This window comes from Mya arenaria, chromosome 7 (genome assembly GCF_026914265.1).
Source record: "Mya arenaria isolate MELC-2E11 chromosome 7, ASM2691426v1".
Classification (NCBI taxonomy): Eukaryota; Metazoa; Mollusca; class Bivalvia; order Myida; family Myidae; genus Mya; species Mya arenaria.
Genome location: NC_069128.1, coordinates 52,101,963 through 52,129,665, shown reverse-complemented (window position 1 = coordinate 52,129,665; position 27,703 = coordinate 52,101,963). Strand labels below are relative to the sequence as shown.

At 31.4% G+C, this 27,703-nt stretch overlaps 1 protein-coding gene across 11 annotated transcripts; it reads right to left on the bottom strand.

Moving 5' to 3' along the window:
* Positions 1-741: 741 nt before the first annotated feature.
* Positions 742-27,703, bottom strand: LOC128240868 (outer dynein arm-docking complex subunit 4-like). 11 transcript variants are annotated; one of them, XM_052957826.1, is made up of 18 exons: positions 27,495-27,703; positions 26,555-26,686; positions 25,927-26,080; positions 25,419-25,483; positions 23,127-23,141; positions 20,527-20,592; positions 16,832-16,997; positions 15,901-16,131; positions 12,685-12,892; positions 12,269-12,355; positions 11,548-11,744; positions 10,256-10,411; positions 8,875-8,907; positions 7,190-7,285; positions 5,389-5,433; positions 4,487-4,606; positions 2,201-2,302; positions 742-1,707 (listed from the first exon to the last, which is right to left on the bottom strand). In XM_052957826.1, the coding sequence occupies exons 1-18, from the start codon at positions 27,624-27,626 to the stop codon at positions 1,694-1,696; spliced, it is 2,019 nt and encodes a 672-aa protein (XP_052813786.1). In that variant the 5' UTR covers positions 27,627-27,703; the 3' UTR covers positions 742-1,693. The 11 variants fall into 11 exon arrangements, with proteins under 11 accessions (XP_052813786.1, XP_052813788.1, XP_052813792.1 ...); XM_052957828.1 differs by lacking the exons at positions 20,527-20,592; positions 23,127-23,141 and adding an exon at positions 24,693-24,728; XM_052957832.1 differs by lacking the exon at positions 4,487-4,606.

Sequence of the window (27,703 nt, the reverse complement as noted above, 5' to 3'; positions counted from 1 at the left end):
ATTGTCCAAACATGGTGAACAATTGTGGCAAGTTATTTCAAAATTCTTCAATAGATATGGAGCTGACATGAATTGTGATGGACAGACAAAAGGACAGACAACCCGAGCAAAACATGTCATACGAGCCATTAAATTTCCAATTCTTACAATGTTTTTTTTTACTTTTCATGGAAATGCAATCTCTTTGTTGATAAACTTATTTCAATTGAAAGTCAAACTTTTGATTACATTTGCCCAATGACTGGACATAACAGCTCATATAGGGTTTCATATTTTGTTGGTAAATGGAAATATGCAGCTAATCCATGCAGACATCCAAATTTCTTGTAACAGAGTTTTAATTTTCCTCATTTGAGTTAGAGGAAAATTGATTTCCCTTGTATGTACAAGTCTGCGACAGGTGTCGGTTATTTCGTGCATGTAGTAGAACTTTTGTGGTACAGTCCACATGGCAGACATTCAGCTTTGGGACTTCGACCAGGCTACTTCATAAATTAAATTTTTCATTTAGGTTCAAGATTTGAAAAGTTTTTTAAGAGTATCAATAAAACAAAGTTTTAACTTTAATCATACAATTATTATATTCAGTCGGTTGTTCCCAAATGCTTTACCAAAAAACAAGCTGTATTTATACCAATGTGTTCTTTGTATAGTCGTAATGGAGAATGTTAGGCTAAGGGAATATGATTTTCTTAGAAAGCCTAAAAAATGAATGCACTATATCACAAGTGAACTAATATATGTTATAATTCATTTATTTATTTTGGTATCACAGAACATTTTTAATAACATAAAAACAACTTTATAGATATTTTAGCTATCAAACTGCGTAGTAAAAACATAGATGTATACAGTCTATGTTGGGAATATTAGTAAAATTACTAAATTAATCATAAATTTGTGTCACTGAGGGCCGCTTCAAAATAGGAATTTAGTAGTTATTTCTTTCATCTTAAATCTATATAAAAATTGTAAATGGTAATACATTAATTATATTTATTGCCTCTTATCTTTGAGTTCAGATTCGATTTTGGCTCAAGTTTAATTCCCTCAAATTTGTAGCAAAATAATGAATTGATGGGACTAAAATACTTTCAATTTATGACTCAAACTGAATAAGATCTTTAAAAATGGCCCCCTGAATTTTATATATAACATGTATATAAAAAGATTCTAAGCTCTAAATAACACAGTCATGTCAACTACATGTATTTTAATATAAAAAAATTGGCAGTTCCTAATATATTAAAATTAGTGACATTAAAATGATCAGAGCTCATGAAAATACATTACTTCAAAATGGAGGCATAACAACATCATAATATAACAGGTAATCTTAAAGATTTTGTGTTCATTAAATGCAAGAAAAACAAACATTTAAAATAAATATACCTGGTAAAAATATTTTGCAATAGGAATTTTGGTGTAAAATATAATAACCGTAACACTAATCTGTCGCTTAAAATTCTGAGTTTTCTCTCTAGTTTCATCCAGCTTCCAATGCGTAGTTTCAATATTCTTCATAGCGTTGAAGTTAAAGTAATAATTACACAAACTCATCAAACCAAGTTTAGAGCAAGAGTTTTTCTTTCAGCAATTTTCAATAATCCTGGCATTGATATGTGTCAAAATTCTGGCGTTGATATGCGTAGATGTTTATAATTCGGGGCCCGTTAACTAAATCTGCCTCCATTTACTCGACCTTATCTGAAAAAGAAAACATATTACTTTTTTATTATACATTACTAATCACATTCTTTTAATTTGTAACTATGATGACAAGCAGAATATTGTTCATTTTAAAACTTAATTATTCTATTAAATGCTATTCTAGTCTGTAAAAATGTCTTGATTTTGATAAAATTATTGAAATTTAATGCCATCGTTGTTAACTTTCAAATCTTGAATGCTAATTGTCTAGTGATATGCAGTATTTCTAACAAAGTTATCACTGTTTAAGCTGTAATTGTTTTATTAAAATATATGAAACATCATTAAATAGTTTATGTTTAAAAGTTAACAACAATGTTTCTAATCACGTTGTTAACTTTAACAAAGTTCTGAACATTCGGCCCAATAAGTGCCTTATCTTCCATGGGGTTGAAAGATGGATTTTTCTTGGTGTTTTTTGGTTACATGACCTGAAATCCATGACATCTAGCTATGCAATAAAATAACATTGTTTACATGTATAACTCACCCTGGTCTTTGTCGTCTGTGCTCTTTTTGTCATCTGTGTCCTTGTCGTCTGTGTCTTGTTTCTGTTGCTCTGTTTTTGTGTCATCTGTCGTCCTTGTTTGCTCTGAAACACATATATAATAGATTTGAATGATTCTACATCTTTCTGTATACCGTATTGGTATAATATTATAGCAGTAATTAATTGATTGGTAAACATACTAGGACCTTCCTGCATAAGCCTAATACATTACTGAAATGAAATGTGTGTTTTTTTTCAAACAGAAATAATTGTCATAAGCTGCAAGTGTAAATCATTATTAAAAAATAACTAGTAAAGAATCAAAAGGTAAACATATGAGACTACATGATTATATTAAATAACCAGCTTAAGAACTCAATATTTTTTTAAAGATATTTTTTAGAAGTTTAATGTAATAAAAACTAAAAATTGAGTTAAAGAAAGTACATGATTGAATAAAATAAATATAAGTTCAAGAATCAAGATAAATATATAATAATTTCACTAGCACTGCATGAAAATAATGAAAAACATCCATACAACATGCTATGTAAGTGCAAGGAAACAAAACAAAATTCCTGTAAAATACATCATCATGCATATATAAATATCATTAAATATAATGTGCAAAAATAACTTCCATTTAGACAATTTCTGCTTATTTTGCCACCTATTTTCATTGGGATGATTATTCAGAACTTTGTTAAAGTTCAAAACGATGTTAACGTCATCGTTGTTAACTTTCAAATCTTTATTGCTTTGGTATCAAAATGGACAAAATTGTGGTCCAAGGATTGAGACACCTCTTTGTGTTGTATCTAAATACCTGGCCCAAATTTCTCGGAACTTCTTAAGCTTAACAGGCTTAATTAGCTTATTTCAATTTGCCAAAATACATACTTATAATCGAATTCGATACATGAAAATTGGTTAATTGTGATTATCATACAGATATTTACTACAAAACATATAAAAACTCTTAAAGAAGAAGTAAATGTAATGCATATTATAGAAAAACAAAAATAGTGAGCTTAGCTTAATCCTGTAACAAGTTTAGAGAAATTGCGGCCAGAAAAAAAGTACACCTTTTTAAAGTTAGCAACAATGTCTTCAATTACATTGTAAACCATAACAAAATTCTGACCAATCAGGCCAATACATACAAGTTTGCTAAGTTCAATTAACAAAAAAAAATATAAACTCACAAAATTGATAGTTTTTGAATCCCAGAAGTTGATGATCGTAAAATTGCATGTAAAATGCTTATTAAACTAGTTACATCAACTTTAAATAAAAAAAAGTTTATTAAATTCTGAAAATGACACCCTTATAATAAATAAAATATAGCTGAAAAGATGATATAGGCAATAAAAATAAAGTAGATTAATAAAGACAATAATAAATCCTATGAAGTTTTAAAAATATTACAACAACATGCATATAATTATATGAAAAAAATATGTAAAAACAGTGCATACTGTGAATACATGTTTTCAAGTTTATATCAATAATTTTATAACTTCAAATTTGATTTCAATTTATGCGATAAATGTGCTACAACAGTGAATGTTGGTGATGTTTTTTACTGTTTTGAAATTTCAGCATACTGTCACTTTCAAATCAAACTCCATGGCAGGGCTGGACATAATTTCAACGATGTCTTTTCCGAAATGGCATTACAGATTACAGCAAATTCCTACCATGAAACAATTACCTTCTATGTGCTTTTATTATATATATGTAAAAGAACTTTCACATCTGAATTTCATAAAAGAGTGAATTCAAAATTTCCCCCAAATGTTCCATTAGTCATTGTTTTCTTAAAATGAATGTCACTTCTAAACAAACACATGTTCACAGTATGCTGAGTAAAACATTATTGGAATAATTTGGTAGAATGTATCATCACTTCAGTCTGCAGAGCTAGTTATACAAAAATATCAACAAAACATGAAAACAACCAGCATTTACTGAATTAATAAATGTACTGAACATATTAAAAAAATACCAATAAAATCCCTTTGTCTATCATATTTATGGATCTAGGATAAAATATCATTAATGAAGACATGTTTTAGGGAATTTTAAATTTAAAATTGTCCCAATTGCAATAATTGTGAATCCAGTCTATAAAAGTAAATACTTTTTCAATACAAAGTTATACTTTTCTACATGAAATGCTGATTTATTTCATTTTGATCACTCTATACTGGGTGTTTTCACGAAAAATGATACAAATACATGGGCATCACACTATCCAGGTCAGGATCAAGGTCATATTTCAACCTTCTTCCTGTTGTCCTGGCAACTGCTCTGGTTCAGCAGGTGCTTGATGTTGCTTGGTTACATCTTCTTCCTGTGGACTGGTTTCCGGCTCAGTTGAGCTAGGTTTGTCTATTTCTGTTTCTACAAATAATTAGTAGGGAACAGGCGCATTATTAAGAGACATAAATGTTAATACAACGACATCAGGAAGGAATTGTATTACTATTTAAGTAACATTTCTAAGTTAAACACATATTCTATAAGATCTGTTTCAAGTTAAGCAAGGCACTGTTTAATTAAAAAGTAAACAAAAAGAGAGAAGGAAAACAAAAATAACAATACACCATGACACTTTTGTTATACAAACATCATGGTTAGCAAAAAAAACATCTATATACTGAAATGTTGATTTTCTCAAGACAACACTGTAAGCTCTAATAACAACAGTTGTTTTCAGGAAAAAGAAACAAAAAAGAAGCAATCCAGTTAAAACTCGACCACAGTGATTTGATGGGAATGAACTCTTGCTTTGGTGTCATTTGACCTGTACAAAATTTAGTGACATTTAACCTAGAATATTATTTTTTTCTTGAGATGTATCAAAGGAGTTGCGTCTACCAACTATCTAGCATAAAATAACTATGAATTACTCCAGTTTAAAGATTTTTTTTATTTTAGGTTAAATGTCACTAAATTGTGTACAGGTCAAATGACAACAAAGCAGGAGTTCATTCCCATCAAATCACTGTGAACTCAATCCAGTTCCAATATACACAATAAAAAGAGACATACACATATCGACAATATGGTTATTTTGAAAATTAAATGGTGAGCCACAGAACAAGGGAGGTAACTGTAAATATCAAAGGAAGGTTACTGTAAAATGCCAAAGAAAGGTTACTGGAAATGCCAGAGTTGTCTACCTTGAATTTCTTCTTCTTCCTCTACCTCCTCAGGCTCTGCTTCAGCTGCAAGTGGTGCAAAATGTGATACGACAAGTGATAGGGTTGGAATGTGGTCAAAATGTGATATCATATTTATGTAAGGAAACAGTGATATCACATGTGATAAAGCCCTTCGATAATATACGCCAGTGATACATGCTTGGAATAAATGTGCAAGGATATGCTTCTATCAAGATTTCAAGGACTAACAAATCATGAAAGAAATGACTGGAATGTTTAATGCAATGTTTGTAAGACATATGTGCCAAAAAATGGTTAAAAAACACTTATTAAAAAATACAAAGAGTCTTTAAAATGCATAACTTAAATTAAACATAAACACTTACTTCATAATCTAAAAAGCAGTTCTTATTGTTCCCCATAGCATAATTTTTATGCTTGTTTGCCTTTATTTTTGTAATTTCTTAATAACTGGCAACAATTACTCGAAACTTCTAACATCACAGGATTAAGCTAAGCTCATTTTTTTCATTTTTCAATAATTTGTGTGAAATTAATTTCTTTAAAGTTATTATACTTTAGTTAGGAATTATCTTTATGATAATATATCACATTAATAAACCATTTTTCATTAATCAAAATTTGATTTAAGTATGTATTTTGATTAATTGAAATAAGCTACTTAAGCCTATTAATCTTAAGACGTTTCGAGAAATTGGGGCCAGTTGATAATAATTTTATCTATATACATGTTTACAATCATACTGTTGGTCTTATGAATATACTAAACATGCATTACAGAAATCTACTGAGATTAATCATCACGTCCAGCCATTCATCATTATCCAGGCTGTAGCAATAAAGATGATATTATGCAAAAGTTGTCCACATTCACTATATATTGATTTTGCAAAAAGGGCTATTACAATGTAAGTATATTTGAGGCCAAAGAATTTAAAGCTGAAATTACACTTCCTGTCATGTTTAAAACAAATGTAAAAGTTTTTCTCAAACTCCATGCAGTGTTACTTCCCTTACATTACAGGAATGACACTGCCACCATGCAAATCATGTGACCATAGATACTATGAAATTGTAAATTATAATTCATTTTCTTATTTTTTTCTATTTTAACCTTCATGCACCTTGAATAATTGAAATTTGATAACCATCTAAAAAAGGCAAATGAAACATTTTACAAAAAAAGGTTTACGTAAAGTTTATATAGCTGAAATACAGCTATATTTGCTCCAGTTTCTTCCCCTAGTTTACACAGAATATACACAGAATGTAACTATTTGGGGCAAATTACAAAATAAACCCTTAAGGTTGTTCATTAAATTATCAGCATGGAGGCTATGGCTCTCTGTTCAAAGTACAAATCAATTTGGACATATAAGGACAAGAGTTATAGTACACATATTTTCAGAAACTTGGTTATTCTGGCACTGCTTTAAGAAGTGTTTAAGATAGCCATAAGTCATAGGCCAATCACATACATGGTTACAATGACACTCTTAGGTATTCACAATATTGACTAATCAAGTAAGTGGATAAATCATTTATGATCCAATAGCATACAATCATGTCATGGTTCTAACCTCTGCTTTTTATAGATGAGAATTAATGGACCAATCACATGAGGGGTTAGAAAGTTCTTAACCAATAAGGCTAGTGGCTACAAAAATCATACAGGCAATTCTGACACTTGGTTACATATTGGCACTCATACTCCAAACATGTATTAGTTTTGTTCCAATCAGGGAAGAGGTTACAAAGATCACACAAGCCAATCAGATACATTGTTACATATTTAAACCTTCAGGTTCCTTGTAAGTTACAGATTTTGGCCTCTGCTCAGGTGATAATTGTTTTGGTGGAGGTGTTGGTTCTCGTGGAGAAGCGGACTTTTGACCTTCATTAAGGTCAAATAAAAAAGCAATTAAAGTATTAAAATGTAATTCTTTCTTTGAAATATCTTTTAAAAGCAATTATTTATGAGGTGTTAATATTCTAACAGGCTTCTTTATCGAAAAGCAGAATCTTAAATACCTTAAAGATCAAATAATTTTATATTAATTATAAGGGTTTGAGCAAATAAATCTTAATGTGTATTAGTGTATATGTGGGTCATAGTTAACAAATGGGAATGACAAAGCATGATCACGACAAAAGACAATGTTAGTAACCTGAAAATACGGAGAACCATTGAAGTGTTAGTGCTTCAGCCAGAAATATGGCTGATTTTGACCTGAAAACAAACTCAAGCCATATAAGTGGAGTTAATATGTAAATGAGGGGTACCTTGATTATGATATTGTGCTGGGTCTTGTTGGCATGATTCTAATCATTTTTAAACAGTGTCTTTAACCATTATGGCACCAAATAAATAATAAAAGTAACACAGTCTGTCATGTTTTCGTGGTGACAGAGATAAAATCGCTTAAGTAAAAATAAAATCGGGGTTTGGCGCCAAAAGACTTAAGCTATTTAGCTAAATATTGGTTCATAATTTAACAACCAATGAAAACAATTTACAAACAATTTTGACATCATTCATGTTTATGAAAATATTTTCTATGAACATTACAAAATGTATTGTTTTTATAGAGGGCTCTAGCCTCTACTTGGCGTAAATCCAAACTAAGTTGGGCTGTTTTGAAGTGTGACAATGATTTGCAAGCATGTAAATGGAAAAATAATACATAAAACCATCCTGGCCTACCTACCCTTTTTTTTTTGGGGGGGGGGATAGTAAAAGGGGAAACAAACATGGTTTTTTGGCCTTATAGTCTTCAAGTATAACCCTTATTCAATGTCGAACAAGACACCAAAGTGACATGTAAAAATGAATGTGCTACATAAGTAAGGTGACAATGGGGTTGCATACATGATGAAGATTATTAGTGGCATACAACAAATGAATGTGTTACTTAAGTAAGTCGACAATGGGGTTGCATACATGATGAAGAGTATTAGTGGCATACAACAAATGAATGTGCTATTTAAGTAAGGTGACAATGGGGTTGCATACATGATGAAGAGTATTAGTGGCATACAACAAATGAATATATTGCTACATATAGGTGACAATGGGGTTGCATACATGATGAAGAGTATTAGTGGCATACAACAAATGAATGTGCTACATAAGTAAGGTGACAATGGGGTTGCATACATGATGAAGAGTATTAGTGGCATACAACAAATGAATGTGCTACATAAGTAAGGTGACAATGGGGTTGCATACATGATGAAGAGTATTAGTGGCATACAACAAATGAATGTGCTACATAAGTAAGGTGACAATGGGGTTGCATACATGATGAAGAGTATTAGTGGCATACAACAAATGAATGTGCTATTTAAGTAAGGTGACAATGGGGGTGCATACATGATGAAGATTATTAGTGGCATACAACAAATGAATATGCTATTTAAGTAAGGTGACAATGGGGGTGCATACATGATGAAGAGTATTAGTGGCATACAACAAATCAGTACCTGTCTCAAAATCATCATCGTATCTGTCTTGGACTGAAAGGTTCGTAGCAAAGTTATAACTACATTACAAATATGTGAGTTATGGGTGCATTGTGTGCCCATATCATTTTGATATAATTTGAGTTTTTTTGTGAAGATATAAAAACAACCAATTTTTGTTAATAAATATCAAGTCAATTTTGACAAGGGGATTTAAGTTTAAATAAAGAGCATTAAATACAAAAACTGTAATGACTGTATGTATGATGTATTTTCAGCCATTTATTTAATTAACGTATTAATTATCAGCAAGAAAATACCTTCAAATGATAACAAAATAATATGGGGACACCAAGAAACAACATTTAACATTAATATTATTGCAGCTTTCAAAGATCTAGCATATTTGTGGGTCAGATTTCTTAAGACATCTGAATTCTGAGGTATTCACATCACTTTGCTTTAACTATTAAAGGGACTAGACACCAGATATTACACCTGAAAAAAAGAAGAAAGAAACTTGTCAAAAACTAACATAAAATTGATATCAGTTTGTACATGTTCACTGCATTGAATCTTTCTGACTGAAGTATCACATCACTTTACCCAACATGTATCTTTCAAAGTTTTTGCATATTTTTCAATTATTTTTTTTACTGGGTCTGTTTTTCATGTAAATCCCAGATTATTTAAAAATAGCATCAGGATATGTTTCTGTACTTATCACATGATTTTCACATGCTAAAAATACACACTATAAACTGGACAACCAATATGCGCTATTTTTAAATGGGTCAACTCAGCTGAGACAGCAACTTAACATACAAGCTGGCATTGACAATTCTAGGCTGGTTTTGAGGAAATACTGTATTTGCCTTTTTTGGAACCATCTGGTGTCTAGTCCCTTTAATTTATTGCCGCCCCATTTTTATACAAAAAGTTATCATATTTATGAACCAAAACATATACACAAAGAAAAGGATATAACATCACTGTTATTAATTTAGTGGTGTCACATCTTTGAACAACATATTATCACATTTATGAACTATTATGTATCATCTGTAAAAATAATTTTAGCTATATCAACACATTCTATTATTCTACAGCATTTTAGCAAATTAAATAACTAAAATAATATTTCAGCTGAGCCGATCAGTTTCTGCAAACAAAGAAAGCTATTCAACACTAACACAAACTATGCCAATAATAAAAACCTACTTCTTCCAAATTCAAACAAATATAAACAATTAAATTCCAATAAAATCAGCCAATCAGAACCTATCATCATCATTCTTTACTCCTTAACAGTTTTAATAAATTCATTCAGCCAATGGAAACCTCTTCTGGCAACAATATAAACCAATCAAAACTCTAATAAAATCAGCCAATCAGAACTTACCACCATCATCATCCTTCACACCTTGAACTATTTTATTGTTGACTTCTTCTAGAGCTTTGGTAATGGCATCTTCTGCTGCAGTGTCGTTCTGTCGCCTTGCAAGCTCTAATGATTTCTCGAATGAACTAGCTGCATTTTCATATTGGCCTAGTTTTACTGAAAATATATAAAAAAAAACGCAATTAACTATAACAACAGTTCAAATTACAGAAGAAACATTACATTCATCTCCATGGGTCTAAATAGTACAAGGCTGCAAGCCCTACTCTGCAAAAATGATTTCCGGGCTCAACTTCTGAGTTTAATATAGCAGGGCTGGTTAAATAAACTAATGCCAAGCAAGAGAGTAAGAGTCCAGCAGCCAATTGTATAAAACTGGTTAATTCTTTGGTTTGATTAAATGTATTCAAAAAGTTCATTGATTGGTCAATATTTATCCAATAATGACTGCTGACCAATTAAATTGCTTGAATATGCAAACAAACCAAAAGATAACCTTTTTAAGCCAAATAGAGTGAGTTCTATGTAAACAATAAAATATAGCCATGAAGCAGCAATGATCATTTACAGAAACACTGCGGACCAATGACAAAGCTTTCATGAAGCTTGTTCAAACATCAAAGTGCTTCATCTTTTTACAAATAGAGACAATCTGAAACCAAATACTGTTATTGCTATATGAACCATAAATATAGTCATGTAGCAGCAATGAGAATTTTCAGAAACAAGAGAGCTGCAGAGCAAATGACAATGCTCATCTGTTTTTCTATTAAACAAGGGACATAACTTGGCAATTATTAAAGCCAGAGTTATGTACCTTGCAACACATGTTTGTAATGCCTCTGGCAACATGTGTACCAGGTTTATTCAAATACCTCTAATGGTTCTTGAGTTACAATCAAGCTTTTAAATAATAACTCTGCCAACAAGAACACCAAGGCTTTGCTTAACAAAACCTTTTTTCCTAAAAAAAGGTAGGAGCTCAGAGACTTTATGTATATGAATACAATGATGCCAAAACTTTAGCAAAGAATGGTGTTATTTAATGTATTGTTAACAACAGCAGAAAGCAATCATAAAAATCGACACTTTCTTTAGAGGTCAGCAGGTTTAGAGTTGTATTTTTGTAGAATGAGATTTTGGAATCAGGCTTCTGTGAACAAGTAGGATAATCAGTTTGAGAAAAAGATGAGTTTCATAAAAAAAATCATCTTGATTATTGTTTGTTCATAAAAGAAGGTACCAAATTCATGGTATTTTTTAATGACGATAAAGTTTCAATAGTAATATACCTTCTGACTGTGCAACAAGAACACTAGCGTGTAACTGCCACCCTTCATCGTCAGCCTCCTGAGCGGCGACTAAAGACTTTTCCCCATAATCTCGAGCATCGTGGTACTTCCCCAGCTCAAGGTAACATCGACCAATCTCGTGGTATAGCCAGGTACTTTCCAAGGGTGACTTGGCAGTGGGTATCTTTTCTTGCCATCTGGGGTTGTAGGGATTAAAATGTTTTCATATTTATTTTCTAATATGATATCTGTTTTAAATTATGAACAATAATTAAAACTTCACATGCACTTGTCAATGTTTTGCATAGGAGTGGGGAGCAGCAGGCATAAATAAAATTGACAACAGAAAACAGTTTTTAACTTGTGGGACTTTTTTTGACCCCATATGACTGCCGCCCTGAATAGTGACTTATCAGAATTTTTTACTCCTTGGATAATTATTGTGTTGAATATTTCTGATCAAAGGGAGTTCGACAATCAGCCTTAGTCTGTTAGAGGTTGTATTTATGAAACCCCTCCCAGTGGGCTAAAAACATAATATGTGCATTTAAAGATTATAACATCCCTGTGATAATGTTTTGAAACTGAAAAATATCAACATTCATTGAATTTCGAATTCAAGTTCTCGACTTATGGCTAAAATCAAATTTATATCCTGCTTTATCAGATAAAAAGTAAGATTGGTTCATAACTTTTGCACAAGCCATTTTGAATCACTCACACTTCAATGGCTTTTTCGTATTCTCCCTTTCTGGCGTGAACACGGCCAAGGTTGTCAAGGGCTCGAGATTTTGCATCCTCCAAATTGCTGGAAAAAGAACATATTTATATTGAATTTTCTCTCACAAATAAAATGGTTTGAGAAATGAACAGAGAACTTTTGTAATCTTCTTTAAGCACATAATGAACTATATATATATATATATAATTTTAAACCCAGTATTCAATAGAAATGACAATTAAATTTGATAAGTACAGCCCTTGATATTAACCTAATTTCTTTAACAACAGAATATAATGAATTAATTTGTTCGTACATGGTTATTGGGTGACTAGGAAATATTTTCTTAAGTCTAACAGTTATGAAAATTTAAATATCATCAGGGTGGTTCAGCATCATGTGAAATTAACACCTACTGTTCTCTCGCGATATCCAAATCTCGTTGATGGTAGTCCATGGACTGGTTGAGCTTGTTCAACTCCAGGTACGCGTTCCCGATGCTGCTGTTAAGACTTGCGATGAGTTCTGGCTTGTTCTGAATATCTTCTTCAGAGGCGTTCTCCACAAGTTTCAGTGTGTTTTTGGCCAGCTCCAGGCTTTCTTGGTAACGTCCCTCACTCTGGGCTGGAGGAAGAAGAAATAATTAAAACATGTTCTGTTAACTATTCTTTATATTGTCTGTTTGCAGACATGAAATTTTGTGGTTTAATGAATAAAAGTATTTTCTCATGTTCTTACTTTCATAGATTTCAGTTTGTTGTATATAAGAGTGAATCAAAATTTAAATATTACTTTTTCACTCAATTGTTATTCAATTTGATGATTTACTAGAGTTGTTACCTCATTTCTAACAACAACTGTCCATGCATCATCACCACTTTTTCGTGCTTGTTGATTTGATTTTTTTTCAAAAAATTCAGTTAGAATACAATTTTAAAGCTTGAAATCTTGAAAAAGTCCAGCAATAAATTAAGATTGTTTTTTATATTATTCAACACTGTCATCATTCTTTTGTTTGAAAACCTAAAAAAACATGTAAATTAGGGCAATAACTGTTATAGAATTTCAAAAATATTTATTTATATATCATTTATTCTAACATATATAAATTAAAACACTTTTATATCTCTTAGAAATTGAAAAAAGAAATCAAAGTAATACTTTCACTTACATTTAAAGATGCACTCTCACAGATTGAACGTTTTGACAACTTTTTTATTTTTTGTCTTAGAACGAGCCAATTTTTGAGAAAATCCATGGAAACCAGTTACATAAGACTGCTGAAAAAAAATCAGATCGTAGAATTTTATATTTAAGTTTAAATATTGATGTTTTATGCTTTTTTCTTTAACCGTTAGTAACGGTTTAAGCCATAAAACATTTATTTCCAAACGGAAATATGAAAATCTACGATCCGATTTTTTGTCAGCAGTCTTTTATCATAGGTTTGCAGATATTTACGCAAAATTAGCTTTTTCCAAGACAATAAAAAAGTTGTTTAAATGGTCAATCTGTGAGAGTGCAGGTTTAAAGGGTACAATGAAGGTCGATGCAATCATACATGATAGACTCCAAGATATTTTTTTTTTTTCAATTTTTATGCATTATTATTATCATTTAAATCACTTTAATGATTAAAACAAAACAGCATCTTAATTTGTGTAATGATAGAGCCAGATTTATAATATTCTTTATTTGCACACAAATAATGATATATGCTTTTTGTTTTGTTTTTATCATTAAAGTCAGCTGAGTAAAACATAATAATGTATTAAAATTAAACATTTTGGAGGGTTTCAAACAATTTTTGCATAATCAACATAATGTTTTGAATCCCATCACATTTTCCACGAGCAATACAGGATGCAGTATATTTTAATGATGTTTATATATAGGGAGATATAAGTTAATAATTCATATACATGATACAGTAGGGATTTATGCAAAATACATGGGGACGGAAATCAAGAATACATTTAAGGGATATATAACATAATTACATTACTTTGAGATATGATCGTTCAAAACCTCGTAAAAGGTAACACACCATTATAATAAACGGCATCATTATTAACTTTTAATGGATAAATATTTTATGACGTGCTCAAGTAACTTTAACAAAGTTTTGAACAATTGTGGTCATATATGGTATACTTTTCATAATGTTGTCCATGGACAAAAAAAATTAAGGTTTAATTTTTGTTTATGAAAAAGTAATCACAGTTTATTTTTTCTCTTATGACAGTAACTTTTATTATAAGATGGTAAGTCCAAATGACCTGTTGCTATGAACAATTCATACATGATAGACTCCAAGATTAACTAAGAAACAAATACTGCTCCTATAATTTAAATAATTGAGTCATGTTTTTGGAACATTTTAATGATGTTTTAACCAATTTTATTTCATAGTTTTTTTTTTAGGATAGGACAGGTAAACATTTCTTGTATATAATAATATATAGAGATATACTAGCTGTTGAATATGTATGCATGAACGAGCATTTATCATGTTTTTACCTCTATCGATATTTTCCGCTTTTTCAATAACCTCTCGCATTAACTTGGTCTGATCTAGCAGAGAATTTTCACAATTCATTCAAGTTTTAAAAATTAAATTGTGAAAATTTGCCTTTTACATAGATGAAATAAAAAAAAATCAAATCTGGAAATGAAAGAATCACATCTGTCCTAATAGACAAATTATGCCATGGTTACATTTTTTACTGTATCATACTGTGTATAGACACCCTTTTTTTTTACCCAAAATTTGATTTAAAAATTGTCTGCATCCTATCTATGGTATTAGGATTAGACATTTTTTTCTCAGAGTGCATTTGTGGCTGATTTTTCCATCATAGATGGAAGAGAAATGTGTTTGTTTACAATTTTAACTTTAAAGGGACATTACTCAGACTGACTGAAATGCCCTATTCACAGTATAATACGGTATCCATAGGATGTACGATTCCACCAACTTTTAAAATCTGTACAGTTTCTGTACAATTAAACCATTTAGTTGTCTGCCAACAGGCCCTGTACAACCTCATAGGTTACATTTTAAAGCTCAAAACACATTCCTGGTTTTATACCACCTTGAATCATCAGCTTAAAAAATAGCTAAAAGCACCCCACTCCCCAGCCTGTGCAACTTTTAGGACATGATGTAGGTTAATTTACAATATTTATAATGTCTAAATAACAAGTCATTTAAATGGAAAATTCAGGCAGACAGCAGAAACATGTCCATAACAAGATCCAACAAAGATCTTTCTCAGTTACTATTAAATAAGATACCATTAAATTACTTATAAGTCAGATTTCTGTTGCCAATATTGTGATTCTTACAGTTATTATAAACATACATGAGATTTAGAACCATTAGTATCCCTTCTTCCAAGTCTTCCAAGTTTATAAGTGGGGAGTAATATATGATTACATGCAATTAAATAAAAATTAAAACGCCTTTGCCCGATTCTTATGATCCAAAAGAAAAGACAATATAAAGCAGAAAAACAAAAACAACCCAAGCGATATATATTAATGTCCTTCTATATTAAAGTGTTATTCTACATGATCTTTAATGCCTAATTAAAATTGAATTGATTTAAAGTCTGATAAGCCCCGCCTACCTTCCTCAATCTTCTCCAGGTTATTAAGCACCTTCTCCATTGAACCACGTCCACCTTTGCGTGAGCCCTTGTTCCACTCCTCTCGTTGTCGCTGGGCATCACGCTTCCGGGCGTACATGGGCTTCTGTTGACGCCAGAAGTCTGCCCGGGCATACAGGTACTCCAGCCCGTCACAAACTTTGTCCTTGATCTCCCGGCTCATGTCATTACGGTTCGTCTTCCCTGTCAGACCTGGGGAATAACAAAAGTTATGTTAAATAATTGTTTTAAGCATACAAAACACCAGAACTCTTTAAATGTTTCCAGCAAAACTGGATGTAAAGTTACTCAATTCTATGTGTGCCTACCCTTTTCTTTTTCAAATTTAAACTAATTTAAAGGCTTATGAACAAAAAAGGTAGCTTGCCTTTAAGATTGTTGACCTAGGTGTAACTTTGGTAAGTGGGTCTAACACATTTCATGCAAAATTTCATGATCTTCATATGTATTGTATAGTTAGAAATATCAGAAATGAAGAAGTAATGGGCCACTTGTCAGAACCTTGTCAACAAAGTTCTGCTGGGCCAGTTTTCAATATTGATCTTATCCTTATCCTTAGACATGCCTCAGTGATTCCATTCAGCCTATTGATCAGCTTAACCCTTTACCTGTTCTGTATTCATGCAAAACTCTGCCTACTATGACTACCTAATTGGATATTACTCAATACTGAAGCATACAATAATGATTTTTATTGCTCTTATCTGTTGTGTAAAGTCTAGAATACAATGTTCCAGTAAGCAAAAAGAGTAGACCCAGATCAGGCAGCATACAGGCTAATCAAAATAAATAAATTATAATCTTAAACTTAAGTTCAATCTTAGATGATTATTAAAACAGCCCCTGAACAATTTGATCAATATGTTTCATCAATATACAGAAAGAGTCCTACTCTGATCTTTGAGTAGTTTCTCAAGGTATTCCTTGTCCCCGTAGAGCTCCCCAAGGAGTTGTTTGATTGTCTTTGTGTCTGCAGGCCCCTTGGGAGCCTCACGGTCCTTGCGTTCCTCCTTCTTTGCTGTTGGCTTTTGGTATGCCCCTCTCTGCTGCTTTTTAGCCTTTAAAAGTGATGTTTAGAATGAAGAGTATTCAAGGGAGATCAACAGGTAATGATGTTATTCAAGGGAGATAAAACATGCATTTTTTATTACAATATTTACCGGTATTACTTTTCAACAGTAAAATATCTGTCTTATAAATATTTAATTTTATATCTTAAAATATTTTTTTACATTATAATTTCTCGAAGAAATCTCTAAAAGCTGAAATAAATTAAAAATAATACCTCAAAAGTTATTTTAAGAATGATTTTTTTTAAATTTGTGCTTTTAAGTGATATGATCACCTGTGACTATCTTATAACCTTAGTTTAAAACCCTGCTTGGCACACATTTATATACCAGTGTTGAAAATGATGATGTGCAGTCTTACCAAACAAACATTAAACATGGACTGATATCTACAATATACCCAGCAAACACATGACGTTGGATCAACGTTGGATATAGGTTGGATTTAGGTCGTGACGTCGGCGACTTTAATACAACGTTGTATCAACGTCAAAATCATGATGTCAGTCCGACGTCGCAACGTTGTGATTTGGTTATTGTTTGTAATAAGTTGTATTTTTCAAGTGAATAAATGATATACACATGATGTAACAAGAAGTTGCTTGAAAAATCATGATACTGCTGCAAATAAATACTAAAATTTGATCACGTTATTATTCAAGTTGCTTCCCTTGTCTGTGCCCTTCGTTTCTGTAATTGGAATTTCCGCATGGTATCGCATGTTTATAGACTTTTTTTCTTTCTTTTTTTGTTCTTGTTAAAATTCATTTTGTTAAACAAAAATTAGAAGAAATAATTATATCGATAGCTTCTAATCATGTCATTTAGATAATTCCGAAAAAAATGCATGTTTAATTCCTTATAATAATAGACGTGCGCAATTTTGAACCCATTTTGATCCGCCATATTGCTCATGAGATGTACGAATATTGACGAGAGAGAAAGAGTCAATTACTCCTCTAGATACTCGACGGTTCATATTTTAAATAATGCAACAAGGTAAGTTGATACAATGCATGATTAACGGTTTATAGCAATAATTTTCTGGTGTTTCAATACCAGGTTGTTTCAATGAAATTTTAGGATACATGTAATTCAACCTGATTCGCCCTCAATTGACATTGCGCCGATTTGTACTTTTTTGTATGAGAAAACAATGTTAATTGTTCTCTTGAATAATGTCTGTAAATACTAGTAGTTTTTGTGTAATTTTGATCTTTGATCAGGATCCGAAAGGCCCATGTTATTTACCATTGTTTTTGTTAAATTCAGTGTCATCCAGCAAAGTTATATATATTGTTATCAAATTCATATTATTATGTACCCCTTTTTGACAGGTTTATGACGGATGATGTAATGCCTAGCTTTACCGTAAAGGGAAAAAGGAGAAAATGACTTTCCAAAAGCAGTTTTTCAAGGTGTTCAAGGTAATAATTGCCCAGTCAAATCTGCTTCTTGACAGTAATCATTTAATTATGTTATTATTAAAGTGAGTACCAGGTATAGTCTTGTGCATTCACCTCTTATAAAAATAGCACTAGTGCCCGCTCAAGGAAAACAAAGCAATTATTCATTGGAAATGATTTCATACACGATTGATCACAGATTCTAGTAACTGAAATAAGTAAAACAATTAAAAGATAATGAAAAAATAAAGCAAATATTGTACCAAAACTGGAGAAATTTTGTTGTGTGGAATTTGATATCAAAACTTTATTTTCAGCAGTTTCAAGTCAATATAATTTTATTTGACAAGATTGTTATGTATTTCAGCAAGTGTCACTGTGTTTACTGCTACTGAACATGAGGTTGATGGGGCAATTGGATCCTGTCTGAAGTACGCTCCAGACAGACAAGGAGGTGGAGGACGACGAACTGTTTACACAAGTTAATTAACATACATCTCTAAAATTATAAATTTACCATGTGTCATTTAATTTAATGTGCCTTTATCATTTAATACTTTTAGTGTCTGTACAGATTTGTTGTGAAAATAAAACTTGTACATTCTCTGAGTTGTTTGTTTATGAATGTAGGTGAATGCTGCGGTAATTCCTAATTACCTGTTACCTGTGTGGTATGCATATTTATACTCTGGATTTTGGTCGTTATCATGACGTTGTTTCAACGTCATAACTCCGACGTTGTTTCAACGTCGTGATTTTGACGTCTAAAAAACTTTCATTTTTAACCAATATACAACGTTTATCCAACGTCAGTTTCTAACATTGTTACAACGTCTTTCTAACGTTAATTGTTTGCTGGGTAGATGCCTTCGATAAATATTAATATATATATTTCATGTCAAACTTTTTTTTCTGCTGAACTGAAATTAATTTAATTATGTACCATCAGGGGTGTATCTGAAGTATTTTGAATTTATAATACACCCGTATTACTTGAGCAAGCTATGTTGACAATTGAAAGGCTTTTAAATATCAAAATGTTAAATGGGGTGGGAGTAGGACTAATGTTTTTTTCCAACAAAAACATTCCAAAGAATACAGAGTACATGATGAAAGAACCCTTTTCAAGCTTTCTCAACGCCAACATTCTGTGAGATTACAATGAACTTTAACCAGCTAAATGTTGCATGTACCATTAAAAAATATTTCTCAATTCTTTTTTGATTTTTTCTTCAAGATGCCTTCCTTAATCATAAAGATATACATCCCCTTAGCTTTAAAATTGTATTCATGATTTCGGGATTAATTTAAAAGCACTTGTCATTTTTGAGTAACCAAAATTGATTTGTAGGTCCAGGGGTACTGGAGTATGCCTAGGTACACCCCTGGCTTTGTAATATAATAAATTCTTTGAATTTTAATGATTTGTGAGAGCATCAGAATAAATAACCGAAGGAACAATATTTCTGTACATTATACATTTAACAATCAAGCTCATTCACAGTGAAAATCAAATAAACCAAATGTAATTTAAAAATTGTACAATAACTTAAAGTGACACTTGTATTTAAAATCAATACATCCTCAGGTAAAACAAACATAAATCTTGAGTGATAAACCTTAAACTACATTTACTTACTTAATAATGCATTTATGGAAAATATTTATTACTGATAACAAGAGTGTAACCCTGTATTTAAAAGCTGAAAACGCACAAATATTAAATGACTGGTGGGTCCTAACAGATTTACAATGATCAATTACCTATAAGGTAGAAATACCATGTTTTCTGCACCTTTCTTTCAAATTAAACACAGTATCCTTCATAAGAACCATTAATCGCAAGATTTAGTCACCTTTTTTGGTTATTAAAATAATTCTATATATTGTGGTGCATCTTATTTGGGAGTGAGAGTGCATCTTTAAGTGGAAGCCCAAATGAAATGCAACAAACCACTTAAATCTGAAACAAACTTGTTTGCTGGACAGTTGCTGCAAAAGAACACAACCTAACTGACAAAAGAATGCACAGTTATCTTTCCCCATATCCATTTTTTTGGTAAAAATGCATCCCGACACCCATAACACAGTCATGTGTGCATTATAGCCACCTCAGGCTCAACATTTGTCTTCTGTCTAAATATCATTGTAGATGGTTTTGGCGTACTTTCAAAATCCTGAAAGTAATGTAATTGCAATGAAATGTGCTAAATATTTAAAAGAAGACAAAACTCAACTTCATGTTTTAACTAAATTCAAAAAGAAATGTCAAAAAAGATATTGTTGTCATACCTGCATAATGCTGGTTTTGAGTTTGTGATGAAACATTACTTATAAACTTATTGTTAAAATTACTCTCAGCAGAAATAAGCAACAATAATTAAACAAACAAAATTATTACAACATCAGTGTACTGGTGACATGTTAACACAATCACCTTTATGGGCGCAGAATAACTCCGTTTCTTATGTCTATCCTTTGATGTTTTATGATAAAAGTCAAAGATCAAGAAAATAATTATTGTACATTTTTGAATCATTTTTCATTATGTTTATTACTTAATATTTTTTTTTTTTTAAAAATTGCAAATAAATATAAGTCATGATTCCAAATAAGTGGTCAACAATATATTTTGTCCAATGAGAAATATTCCAATACAATTCAGTATTAATCGGCAGTCAGTCGCTTTAGTTTTTAATCATTTGAAACTGTGTATATAAACAGTGGCAGCCCAGTCATTTTTAATTTAAATCATGTGAAACGGCAGATATAAACAGTGGCTGCCCAGTCATTGGTATTTTAAAAAATATTATGTAGACCATTAAAACGATTGTTTATAAGTACTTTCACAAAATGAATGGTTATACGACAGAGTCACATTAAACCATTTATTTTCATATGTACATACTAAAACAATCTTAAACTGTTATACTAAATAATTTCAAATTATAGAATTTATACTGAAGTGATGACAAATCTTGAATAGTAATAGTTGATTCTTGGTGGGATAAAAGTCTTAAAAAGAGGCGACTATTTTGTTGCAAAATCTCAGTGATTGTTAGTAGGGATAGATAATAAATAAACTTCAAAGAAGATTTAAAGGAAATTTAATTGATTATTATATGAAGGAAAAAAAAGGCTGAAAGAAAATGTAGTGGTTAGTCATTTTCAGAAATCTATACCAATCGTAAATTTCTACAAAAAATATAACAGTATTTAATTATCTACATGAGTGAACATACATTACATTTTTCATGAAAATGATGATATCTAAAATTTCAACAGATAGAACTTCAACAGAAAACATTTCAGCATTATTTTTTTACTAGAAAAGATAAACGCCTACACATAAAAAATATCTGTTTTTAGGGAAACCCTACGGAACCTGGTAAAACCCTTTGACACTAGAGTGTATTTTTTTCAACCTTCGATATAAAAAGTATGATTTTCTGATTTCAGTTGTTGTTGTTGTTGTGTAGACTATAATTTAAAACATAAAGAAATAAGAACTTCATACACAATAAACCAAAATATCATGATAAGCGTTCGTGACTTGCTTTGCTGTTTTAACAGGACTTAATTGAAATTAGTCTCTACCCTTACCTAGCATTTTTGAGATGGTTGCCATAAACTCAGATATTTATTTCAGGGCCTATAGAAACAAGAGAGGAAGTAAGATAGGTCAGAGAGTTAATTTCCAGTGTAAATAAATTTGAACATACCCGGTATATGAACCAATAAATATATAAAAAAATAACCAACAATAAACCAGATCAATGATGCTTTTCTGGTGTATTTTTTTGAGAACAGATCGTTGTGTTTTAAAAGAAGTAGATACTTAAATGGTGTGACTGTCAGCAGACAATAAAATGCATTAACTGTATTTAATTGTATTTAAATCTGCAAGAGTTTAAAATCTTCAAATCAACCCTTTAAAAGCTAAACAAAATTTTCAATTGAAATTTTGAAATGGGCTTTAACCAAAAAAAATTAGCCTCATGAAATAAAGTCTACAGATATAAAAAAATAAAAAGGAACAACAGAAACTGTTATCAAACCAAGATATATTCAGAACAATTAATATTATAGACCTTTTTATGAATACCGCCTGCAACAGCATTTTACACATTTGTGTATACTGCCTGTATCCGCCTTTTACACATTTGTGTATACTGCCTGAATATGCCTTTTACACATTTATGTATGCTGCCTTTATCCGCATTTTACACTTAATGTATTACTGCATGTAATGAAATTGTGATTTCTCGCATTATTTATCGAGGAAATATATTATAAGGCTTTGTTAAGTTTTCAGTGCAAAATCCGGCTTGTTAGAAGGTATTGGTAAAAAGGACTATAATAATTAAAATGTCAATAATTTTTGTACAATAATTGTGTAACAGTCAAAGGAAATTACTCGGGATGTTTAATTCTATGAAGTTATAACTAATTGGAACTGGACTAAGACAGTAAAATCAGAAAGTGGCAGAGTGGTAAAGGTGTACACCTTTGACCCAAGAAGTTATGGGTTTGAGCCCTGCCAGGGTCTCTCAAAAAGGACGCCATTAATGGTTTTCTACCCAGTAATCAGACCGAAGAGTGATCCAACAGTCTTCAAAATAGAGCTAAAAACTAAATCAGTTTTCCACATAGAGACAGTGAGAGAACAGTGAAACTATGCACCACAGAAGTGTCGGTGACATTTTGTTACCTTGGCCTTTGCTTCCTAAAATTGCAACAATCAAAAACATGATAAAATGATGATGATGATGATAATGATGACGGTGTCGATGACAATGATGATGACGGTGATGATGATGATGATGAAAAAACACAATGAAAACTTATCAAACTATTGTTAATGCATTTCTGAAAAAAAACAACAGTCAGAATACATAATAATGTAACAAACATATTCTTCTAAAAACATCTCAACCAAAGCAAAAACAAACCTCTTTTTTTTTTTTACTTCATACCATGCATATAACTGAAAGCGTTTTAGATAACACTAGTTTCAGATACCTAGCATTTTATGTCTTTGAATATGTATACCATACAACTTAGCGAACTGAGAATTATTTAAAATCATGCAGATATTGTGATTTTTTTTCTGTGTTAAAATTAATTAATACACCATATAACATGCATACAGTCTTTATTGATACTTCAATGTGATGTCTAAAATGAAGATGAATCTAATAAACATTTGTTTCATCGGCATTAACTAAAAAAATCATTGAGCAATGATGCTTAATATTTTTAGAACAATGTTTCAATACGCCCTGTCCTTAAGCCAAAAAAAAACAAAGTTTAAATATCAACAGGCGCAAAAACAAAATGTAGAATTTTTTTGGTCTGGAAACTTGTTATGTCTAACTATAACTGACACTCACTCAATTACAGTTTTATTTCTATTGATCAGACTCTATCTGGTAGACAGAAAAAGCGTATTATTTGTAAATAGCTCTCATGATAGTTTCTTTCTTCAAATTTCAAAGTTATAGAAAAAATAGTTCCGAAAAACTCATGCAATTTATCCAGTTTGCATATCTGTTATAAGTTGATAAGCCACATGCAATTGTAAGGCTGAATGTCCCATATCACTAAATTGATATTATTCATAGTTTACCATCCCTCTCTCTTCAAACATTCATTTGTTGCAGAACCCAATTTTGGTGGAAATAGGATCAGCAATTCTTTAGTGAGGTGGTTGGGAATCGAACCTGCAACCCCTTGATTGACAGTCAAGTGCGTTACCACATGACCACGGATTCGCCACTCAGTCAAATTGCTGGGGGAAACTTGTTTTATGTAATAACGTTTAAACACCAAAAGTAAACTTTGCATTAAACAAAGAGCCGCTTCTTTTATTGTGTGAATTCATGAGCAATATGTCTGCACAGCATATATTGAAATAAATACATGTGCATTTCTCGAAAAAGATACCAGACAAATTGAGGGTACCCATGATTAATCAACTGTAACGTTTGCACATTGGTTAAAAAAGGTCTGGGTCAAAAGATTATTATGTACAAACATTAATAAAACGGACAAAACTTTTGTCCTTAGGTATCAAGACAGATCTGGCTAATATTGCTTTTGACCGAAGAACTTAATGTTTTCAAATGAATCTCCATGGGTTTGGTCAATAATAGCATACTGCTTGTAAATAATAATTTATAGATTACCACTATTATCTCAATTATTTATATGGGTCATTCAACCTTATTTGCAATGCAATCTTTACAGAATCAATAATTAATTAAGCCAATTGTACCCTCATGTTGAATTCCGGGGAGGGAATTGGGCGCCACTGAAAATGTCCTGTAAGTTTTAAACTTGCCAAAAAACAATAAAACTAAATAATTCAAATGAAATGATGAAAAGTAATCAACTTACAAAAAAAAATCCTAATATTTTACAGTGCAATTATATATGAATAAGCATGCGGATACATATAAATACAAGTTGTAAGCTGATAATATGTAAACATTATAAATTGCTTTGACTAGCAAATCTCTGAATGTTGTGCACAAATCCAGGCTGGCCCTAATTTCTTAAACAATCTTGAGTCCTTTATAACAGGATCAAATAAACTCCTTTTTAATGGTGTAATTTGTGTATTAATATCATTTTGAAGGGTTTTGAGACATTTAAAAGAAGTTATATTAAAACTAATCAAGACAAACAATTCCATAATGAAAAATCGACTATACAATCAAAGTTATTATTTTGTGAAATAAATTTAATAAAATACTTAAGTTTGACACACTTATGATTTTTTTTCAGAAATTGGAGCCAGATATATTTATTATACATAGGTGAAAGAAGCTGTGTAAACTGTTTGACAAGAATCTGTTTTGTGTTCTGCATACCTGGTAACCATGATAACACACTTCATTCAACACACATTATAGAATCCAAAATGCAAAAATTCACACAGATTCCATCAAACCCTCGAGGAACCAATTTAAAACATAAATATATGAATTACTTGTCCTACCTCTTCTTGCTTGTAGAAATATGACATATCACCCTTATTTGACTCCAACTTCACGGACTCCGGTTCTACAAAATTACAAAAATTGCTAAACTAGAACATTTTAAAATATTCTCATTTTTTTATAATTATAAAACCTGTTCACATACCGAACAAATGTTTTCTTATTATTAAGTGTACATGTAGTGTAGTTGATAAATCAAGAAAAATGCTGAAATGTTCCTATAAACGATGTTTAAATTACAATTAACACATTATATATTGAAATCTAGATAACTTGATCTTAAATAATGGCTTAACCTCCCTTACTGATATCATTTTCAAGAACTGAAAATTTTGTAAGGAATGAAAAACACTTTCCTGAACAAAAGTTTTTATTACATAAATAGAACAGTTTTTGAGTTAAAGGTTTTTGGGCAACAACACAAACTATGATAATACCATGGCTGTGACAATACTTAAAAACAATTCTAAAAAAACCCATTTATTTGTAAACTTTGAATCAACTAACGTCCAATGCTGTTGTTGATGGCTTCCTGTGATTTCTGTATGCCCAGTCTGAATTCCTGGAGCTCAGGACGCAGTCTGTTACCACGGTGATAGTACACAAGGGCCGTCTCAAAATCACCCTTCTGGTACAGTGCCTCTGCTTTTTGATACAGACCCTGGATAATAAATAAAAAGCTACATGTACATGAAGGAATAGAAAAAAGCTTTTAGAAGATTTTCAAGCTAAGGAATTAGGGGAAAAGCCCATATTTTTATGAAAAAGTAGTATTTGAAATCCTGAGCAATGAAATTTTCAGAAGTAACTTCAAAATCAAGATTAGTTTAAAACTTATTTATTTTTACAACGATTTTGAAACAAGTTATTTCAACGTATATAAATAACTCTCGTTTGCACAATGTTGCACGAGAGTATGGTCTTATGTTGTGGGGAAAACCGAAGTACCCAGAGAAAACTCATTTGTTCGGCTTGGTGACCAAAAACCAAACTCAAACCACTGTGCTAACCGGATAACCAAAATCAAGATTAAAAAAATAATATATCAGGAGAACACCCATAACTGGCTCCAGCTGTACAAAGAAAAATAAATACAATAACTATTTGAAAAGTCACCTTGAAACACAAATCTTACCTTGATAAGCTGTTTGTTCTGTTCAAGAGCGCTCTCAGCGTCAGTGAGTGAGGCCTCAGCATTTCCAACCTGCAGGTAGCACTTAGAACGCGTAACAAGACAGTGCTGGTCATCTGGCTTTAGCTCTAAGGCCTGCAATGAGAAAAAACACAGAAGTATTAAGTGTTCATAGAACACACATGAGTCCTTCAATAGATATGTACATATCCATTTCAAAATATAAGTGATATGTTCTTGCAAAATCAACAATGGACACTCTACCATGTTGCTATAAAAGCTAGCTCTATACCAAGACAGTACAAGAGCCCTTTATACATATCAAGGGCCGAGTGTGAAAAGGTTCTATCTTGATAACCGGTTACAATATCATTCATGTACGCAATAATATCATTATCCTCCAGAATTAGGAGTACAACTACTCAAATGTCATAATGATAAACATTTATTCTACAAAAGAAAGGCTTATCAGTTGTGCTGCATACATGTTGAATAAATTCAAAATAGGGTACAATATATTCAGAGACCTACATGTATATTGTTTGCTCTTTCATGAACACATATCCCTTCATTTAATGACCCAATGAATCTTTGTAATACCTGATTGTACAGAAAGGATGTAAGTGATTGGTTAAGTGATATTTCATTGCAATTAAGTGTACCCGGTATGTGACATTAATGAAACAAATGACGTCGTTGACTTTTGACAGATTGAATATAGCTACCTTAATGTGTTCTTCTTAATCCCTTAATTCATTAATCCCTTAATCAAGATTAAATCAGTATTTAAATTAAATCATATTACAAAAAATAACAATCACTGTAATCGCAGGATTAATTAAGATTAAATGCTTTGCTGGAAAAAACAACAACAATCAAAACAGTCTGACAAGTGTTCACTGTCTGTATCCCCCACCACACTGGAATGATGTACAAATGTTACCTTTGTGAAACTTTCAATGGCTTTGTCGAATTGTTGCACATGTACAAAGTGCTGGCCTTCATCTCGTAATGTTTCAAAGGAAATAGCCCCTTCTTGGTTCTCTGAACCGTGATCACCTCCCTGCCTTGGCATTTTGAGTGAAATTGAGAATGTTTACAGTTAATTGCCAATTAAAACTTTCGTTTCTAACGTAAACCTCTGGCAGGTGC

Excerpts from the sequence above, each read along its gene's own strand:
- LOC128240868 (XM_052957826.1), bottom strand. The coding sequence starts at position 27,626 with ATGCCAAGGCAGGGAGGTGATCACGGTTCAGAGAACCAAGAAGGGGCT. Across the intron at positions 12,893-15,900 it reads CCTGGAGAAGATTGAGGAAG|CCCAGAGTGAGGGACGTTAC; the intron begins GTAGGCGGGGCT and ends TTCTTCCTCCAG. Across the intron at positions 8,908-10,255 it reads TGTGAAGGATGATGATGGTG|TCCAAGACAGATACGATGAT; the intron begins GTAAGTTCTGAT and ends CGAACCTTTCAG.